At 27.8% G+C, this 7,517-nt stretch overlaps 1 protein-coding gene across 1 annotated transcript; it reads right to left on the reverse strand.

Moving 5' to 3' along the window:
• On the reverse strand, positions 1 to 2,543 carry LOC117905507 (putative 1-phosphatidylinositol-3-phosphate 5-kinase FAB1D; the record flags this gene model as incomplete). The annotated part of the gene is made up of 4 exons (XM_034818418.1): positions 2,319 to 2,543; positions 737 to 1,034; positions 572 to 605; positions 1 to 457 (listed from the first exon to the last, which is right to left on the reverse strand). Coding segments are annotated over exons 2-4 (729 nt in total), but the record flags the coding sequence as incomplete, so codon positions are not given.
• Positions 2,544 to 7,517: the final 4,974 nt, after the last annotated feature.

Here is a 7,517-nt window from a genome sequence, read left to right on the forward strand (position 1 = left end):
TTCCATTGCCTTTTGTTTTTCATCCCTAAACTTGTAGCTCCCGCTGCCTTCTTCTCCAAAGCTACACAAGGAACTTGGCTCTCCCCATTTCGTACCATCACCAAACTCATCGTCGTCATCACTATTAGCCATGCTACACTCCATGTCATCCTCTGGTTCCGGGGGTTCCCAAATTATGGCATCCTTCTCATTATCATAAGAAATATCAGTTCCTACTTTGGAGAATCCATTAGTTTTAAAAACACCAGTATCTCTTCCTTCTTGACCATCATTAGTTCCGCTGATTTCCACATCTCTTCCCATGTGTCCATTATTCTTAAGGCTGTTTTCTATTAGTGTGTTGGATCTATCAATTCCATCTGCTTGAGTTGCCATGTTTGAGTTCTGCAAATGTCCATTTAGACTAGAACTAGCATCCTCAGTTCTGCTTTCTGCAGTACTTTCATCTTGATTAACCCTAACAAGAATCAAAAGAAAAGGAAAAAAAAGGGTTAAGCTAGCACTTACAAGAAAAATATTGCACATAACTCAAAATAGCTTTTTTCCCACAAGTGGGGGCTAACAAAAATACCTTCCATATGAATTTATATCAACTGAAAATTCACCTGAAAAGGTGGAAAGGAGAAGAAGGTTATTATGATGATAGTTATATGCATAGCAGAGGACTAATCCATTGATTCTATTCAACCAAAAATTCAAAACACATAAAAGAATAACAAGAAGAGGAGGGATTTACTGCAGCTTGAGACGGTACTATCACTGCTTGTCAATGAAATTGGTGGACTTGATATCCGTGAAGGATAAGAACTCAAATCATCCCATTTTAATGCTTCTTGATGGTGCTTCTGCCCACACAATTTACAAGAACTAATGGGATCTCCATTTAATTTTAGTGAATTCTCATTCTTGTGTTTATCCTTGTCCTCCCTCGAATTTGTCAACTTTGCATCACAAACATGACACATATTACTCATCTGATACCAACAAAACTCCCGCAAAATAGTCTATTCTGAATGAGGTCCGACCGTGATAGCCTGGTTATTTGAGAAGAAAGGAAATTAAAATATAAACCAAACCAAAATCATTCACTTTATTGGAAGTCCTTTTCACATCAAGATCCGCTTGAAGCCAAGAAATCCTCGAAAACAAAACATTTCAAAGGATCATAATTCTCCTTGTTACTATATTATAATTCAAAGGAATCGAGAATCCCAGGATACCTGATCAATAATCCTTTATTTCATCAAAAATCCATTTCCTAGTAAGAATTAATCAAACACTAACACATAAAACACTTCCAAAACTCAGAACAAATAGAAAAAAAATCCTAAAACAAGCAAAATGCTGAATTAATTTGTAGGGAAAGCAAATACTCCTTTTTGATTATACAATAACTCAAAGGATGAACCAAAAAAACCGCAAACAATAATCTTTCTTTCATCCATTTCATAAATAAGAAATCTCACACTGTATAAACACAAGCCCCCAAAGCCTAGACCTTTCAGTAAAAGAGTCTAAAACTTTGCAAAGAAAAATGCACACAGATCATATGATAAAAGGGATAGATATATCCGGACTGCAGCCAAGTATTAAATCAAACACTTGTCATCCAGAGTATAAAACATCAGATTTTAACGAAGACCCATATCTTCTAAACGAACAGATATGAACAGAAACACATGAATCAAACAAAAACAAAAGACCTCTGTTTGGTTGCAGAGAAAAGTGAAAATAAGAAAAGAAAATGAAAATAATTACGTTTTTTTTTTTCTACTTTTATTCCTGAAGAGTGGAAACCTCGACCCAAATATGCTAAGTTGAATGGAGACTTCTCTTCGGATAAAACCGACCAAGAATAAAGGTTCAGACTTTTCTTTTTTTATCACTTCTCTTTTCTCAAAGTTTCTCAGCAAACCAAACAACAAAATACTCATAGTCTCGAATACCGTCTCTCTTCAAGAAAAAAAAATCCAACAATTCAATCAAAAAGCAAATACAACCGATGAAAATAACCCAAACTTCCCAAGAAATTAAAGGCAGAAATATTGGAAAAAAAATAATTCAAAGAAAATCTTGGGAAATCATCACCTCCAGAAATAAATGGAAAGTGAATAAAGCCCAGTGACCGAAAAATAAGGAATGATTGAATGCAAACACTGCAAGGATTTAAACACACAAAAAAAAAAAAAAGAAAAAAAAAATACCTTTTCAAGCTCTAAGCAAATCAACAAAACCATACACGCAAAACCCCAAAAAAAAAAAAAATGGAAAGGATTTATTTCAAAAAATAAAATAAAATAAAATAAGGCATAACTTACTAAGGAAGCGAGCAAAGAAACAAGGGTTATGGTGGTGGTGGTGGTGGTGGTGGTGACCCTCAAACCAATCTGAAGCATCTGCAGAAAACCAGTGGTGGGATTTTGATTTCCTCTGTGTAGAAAGCAAGGAATGGAGGAAAGAGTCTGTCGGTGTGGAAAGGAATGAATTTGAGCTGAAGTCATGTACACAACCCCAATTTACTCAGATTGAAGCAAATGAATGAATGAATGAATAGAGGCAGGAGAAGAAGGAAGAAGCAAAGAGGCTTTCAACTGGACCCCACTGTCTTCAATTTTTTTAAATTTTTCTTTGTTTTTTTCTTTTTTTGAATTTTTTGAATTTTTTTTTTTACATTGCTAATATTTTTCAAAGAAAAGATTTTCGGTAGATTTAGCATCCCGATACGCATGGATGATGGATCTACCCCTGTAAGAATGGATATTTGTTAATGGCTTTCTAAACTTTGCACTCCTACCCCTCTTCTTTTCATTATTACGTTATACCCCACTTTTATTTTTATGGAAAGTCAATGGCTCCTATATCATTAATAATAATGTGTTGAATATAAATATACAAATATAAAAATATCTAAACCATATCCAAATATGTTCCCAAAAATATACATTAATAAAAAAAATTAATTCTTAAATGTAACATTAGTCTTCTTAGGTTATACCCTAAAGGACGGAAGATAAGTGCATGAATGTTAAGATTTTTAAATAATAATTTAAGGAATTTTTAATATTTTTTAATGTTGAAGTTCATTGTATTTGTAATTTAATTCATGACGTATGTTTAATAATATACAGCTTTTAAAAATATTTGAGTCAAGTTTTTAACATGGGATATTATTTTTCTCAAATGAGATAAATAAAGCATATTTTTATTTAATTAAGATTTTAAAAATATTAAAAAAATAATAAAAGAATCCACTTGAAAAAGGTTTGGGCAATCACATAAAATATGAAAAAAGTTGGTGAAAGTTTGGGATTTTTGAAATTTGGCAATTTAATTTTATAAAATGAAAAAAAAAAATATGGGAATTAAGGATACAACTTAGGTAGGTTAGTTTGATTTAATTCGTGTCTGGTCTAATATTTAAATAGGTTCTAACAAACAATTTCAATATCCAAGTTGAGCTTAACTTAAGTTTTCTCAACTCAAATTTAATTTGAATTGATCTTGAGTTAAGGTCAAACAACTTTAATCTAGAATATGATTTAATATTTTTATAATGTTTATTATTTTTTTAGATTTTTTTTAAAAACAAATTATAATTATATCTTTTTAAAAAATATATCTAAGTTTAATTTTAATTAACTGAAACTCATCAATCTAATCAACCCGTTACAACCCTAGCAAAAATTAATCACTTTGTAATTCAATTTGGGTTCTAATTGAATCCAAGAAAGAACCCACCATTTACTCATAAAAACCATCAAACTTTTCCACTTTTTTAAAGATAATATTTTAATATTTTCTCTTCCATTTTTTTTTCTTACCTTTTTCCTTTTATCATTTATGAGTTTTTATTAATTTAAAAATAATATCCGGCTCACTAACCAAATAATAGATCAATCCCAAAAATATTTGGTAACTTCAACGGCCCATGAAATATATATATACATTTTTTTTTTTCACATAGTTTTCTTTTTCTTAAAGAATTTGTAACCAAATTCAAAGCACGCAGAACCGAACAACCCAAAGGAACGACCGGCCGCTCGACTTGATGCGTGGCATGCACTTATTAAAAAATAAATAAATAAAAAAATTCAAAATCATTTTTTATTATTTTCCAATATATAATCTCACTTTAGTCTTGACCAATTTTCTAGTACAAATTCCATACCAAATACAATCACATTAAATTGTTCAAAATCATTAATGATTCCTAATTATTTCAATTACATTAATCCTTCATCACAAAATCCATAAATTTTTCCCTTGTGAAAAAGGTATATATTGTTATAATTAAGCAATCTTAAATGATCTAATATTGTCTAAAACTCGAAACACAATGATAAATAAATCTAAAAATTCAATCGAATTAGTGATTTCTCATCATGTTTTTAATTGAAAATTTAGAAACAACGATGATTAAATCCAAGACCATGTCAGATTTTTTAATAAAATGGTTACTTGTATGTAACAAATACGTGTATTAATACATGTTTAAAATATGTGACACTTAATTTCAAATCCAACTATTTAAATCTTATTTAATTTACTCATATATATTTATTGGTGTATTAGGTGGTTTTTTTTTACTTAACTAAATAAAACTTAATATTTAATAATATTAAGTATTAAGTTCTCTGTTTTTATAATATTTTATTTTATTAAGTATTAAAAAAATCATATTACTTTTTTTATTTAAAAAAATTAAATATTTTGACTTTTTTTATTTAATACAAAAATTATAATAAATCATAAAAAATAAATAATTTAAAATATGAAAATAAATTACTTCAATAAAAAAATTAAAAAACAAACGTACTCTTAATTATGTCTAGGGGTAACTTATTATAATTATTTTTCATGAGGGTCTACCAAAAATCAGGGGTGAAATTAGAAAAGCGTGTAAGCAACAGGCAGTAAAGTAGAAATATAGAAAAGTAGAACGGCATGAAATAAAAAACGAAAGACGTGTGCCCGGAAGTCTCGTTGAGTGTCTTGACTTTCAACACCGTAAAGACGGCTTTGTCGTACTCATACATACGACGGAGACAAGGTATTTACTATTAATTGCAAGGAATATATTATTTAATAAAAGTAAAATTCTTTTGACTCTTTTTTATTTTTGAGTCCTTTGACGGTGATTATATTTCAAAAAGAGGCCATATTTCTGATATGGGCGCCTCCACTTTCTATTAAGGGCGCTCCATCATCCTTATTAATATTCTATTTCTAATTTTTTTTAATTTAAATTTAAACTTAGAGTGCATCAAATCTGTAAGACAAATCTGAATCTGACTGTTTGTGATCCACTTGTGAGTATTAAATTTAATTTATTTTTTTTTTGGTTTTTGTATTGTTTTTAAAAGTGGACCCACTTTTGTATTTTTAATATTTTATTGTTCTATTAATGGTTAAAATTATGGTTCATTGAAAGGATATTTAATATTTTTTATGCTTGAAAAAGTATAGAGTATGTATTTGAGGTTGTGAAAATATTTTGAAATTTAATTATAAACTGCAATTAAAAAATGTCCAAAAAATTAATATTAGAATATTAAAATACACGTGTCCATTTTGTAATCATTTCTTTTTTTATTAAAATTTAAAAATTATATATAGAAATGAAATATATTAATTTTATCTTTAATAAAAAAAATTTTAATTTTTATTTATTTAATTTTTTTTATGAAAAATCGTATTAAAAAAAGTAGGATTATAAATAAAATGCAAAATTCAGAGTAATACTCTATAATTGGAACTGCAGCCACGTCATGGAGAAGACGGAAGAGGGTAGTGCTTTCATGTCAGCTGATGCAATGTGGTCCAATTACCAAACAACCCTTCTTTTTTGACGTGGCAGATTCTCATTGGCAAGATGCAGGAGAACTGTTGAAACAATAATTGCCTCATCAAAGGTGTAGTTCCAACTTACATTTTTGTCCTCACTGCAATTTCAAATTTTTAAATTCATTCAAAAGACTCAAAAGTTTAAAATTTTGCACATTAAAAAAATTTAGTGTTTTTGAATTAATCGATATAAATTTGTGTTTTTAAGGGCTGTTTGGCTTTTCAAAAATAGTTTCAGGTTCTCCAAAAAAAAAATTACAACAACACGTTTAACAATCAAAGTCTTTTTTTTTTATCATTAAAAACAAAAAATAATGTGTTTTATTTTAGGGATATCGTATTAAAAGGGATAAAATTTTCCTCATTTTAAAAAAACTAACCATTTCATTTTTTTAATATAAAAAATACCTATTTTTGACAAAAATCTCTCATATTTTTCTTGTAAAAGTAACATTTTTTTTAAACAAACATGTAAATAATAAAAAAGTTGAAATTTATTTATGTAAAAAATGAATTACTTTCAAGTTCAACAATGAGGAAGGTTAATTTTACAAATTTGTTGGGATCTTTTTAATCAATTAATCCTTTATTTTATATAATTTTTACTTATTTTTTAAATTTTATTTAAAAAATAATTATATCAATATATAATTATGGGATAAAATATTTTAAGTTTCAAATTGGACTTTTATTCTACAAAATATTAGGGGATAATTTTTAAAACTTGTTCTTAAAAATTATTTTTTAAAACTATTTTTGAAAATACTTCCCAAACAACCCTTAGTGTTTTTATTTTTAAAATTATAATTTGTTTTGAAAGTGTTGTATAATAAAAAATAAAAAGAGAGTTGTTTTGTGTTTTAGGAGAAAAAAAATTGAATTGGTAGTACAGTTTTAAAGGGTTTTGGAAAATAAAATTATTTTAAAAAAATCTTAAAATATTTCTTTCACAAGCCAAAATTGAAAATAAAATATCCTTCCTTTTTTTTTTTTTTCATTTTCAATATATATATAGAAAATATAACAAACAAACATGACATTTCAATCTGTTTTTCAATGAGCATTTGGCATGCTCTCGAGAGGCATTCCTTTAACATACATCATCCAGGAAGGACCAAAGATGGATTGGAAGTCCATCAAATGATTGAGGCCCGGGGAATGATTTTGAAAAGAGTTTTAAAATAATAAAAATAAAAATATTTTTGTTATTTTTGGAAAATATTTTTAAAAAATTGATTTCTATGAGGAATTCCCGGGAGTATATATTTATATATAGAAAATAAAAATAATTTTTTTTCTATAGTTTCAATGATTATTCAAAATATTTTATAAGAAAAAATTTATTTGAAATTTATTTTAAAAAACAACTATTTTCTCTTATGAAGGATAAAAAAAATAATTTTCAAATTACACCTTAATGACTACAATTTGAAAGCAAGGTACAATGATTAAGTGATGGCGTCGAAGGGGGCGACAGATGGCAGCTTCCTCCCACCTCAATTAACACGTGGATGTCACACGCACAACTCATTTCGTCTGCAAATTGAGTTCTCCTTGATTCTATTATTGATGCTTTGTGTACAATTATCAATCCTATTTTTTAAACAAATCAAAGTCTATTCTTCTGCATTGTCGACATCTACTTGTTGGGAAATAATAATATCCTATAAGTT

Source organism: Vitis riparia, chromosome 18, assembly GCF_004353265.1.
Source record: "Vitis riparia cultivar Riparia Gloire de Montpellier isolate 1030 chromosome 18, EGFV_Vit.rip_1.0, whole genome shotgun sequence".
Lineage (NCBI taxonomy): Eukaryota > Viridiplantae > Streptophyta > Magnoliopsida > Vitales > Vitaceae > Vitis > Vitis riparia.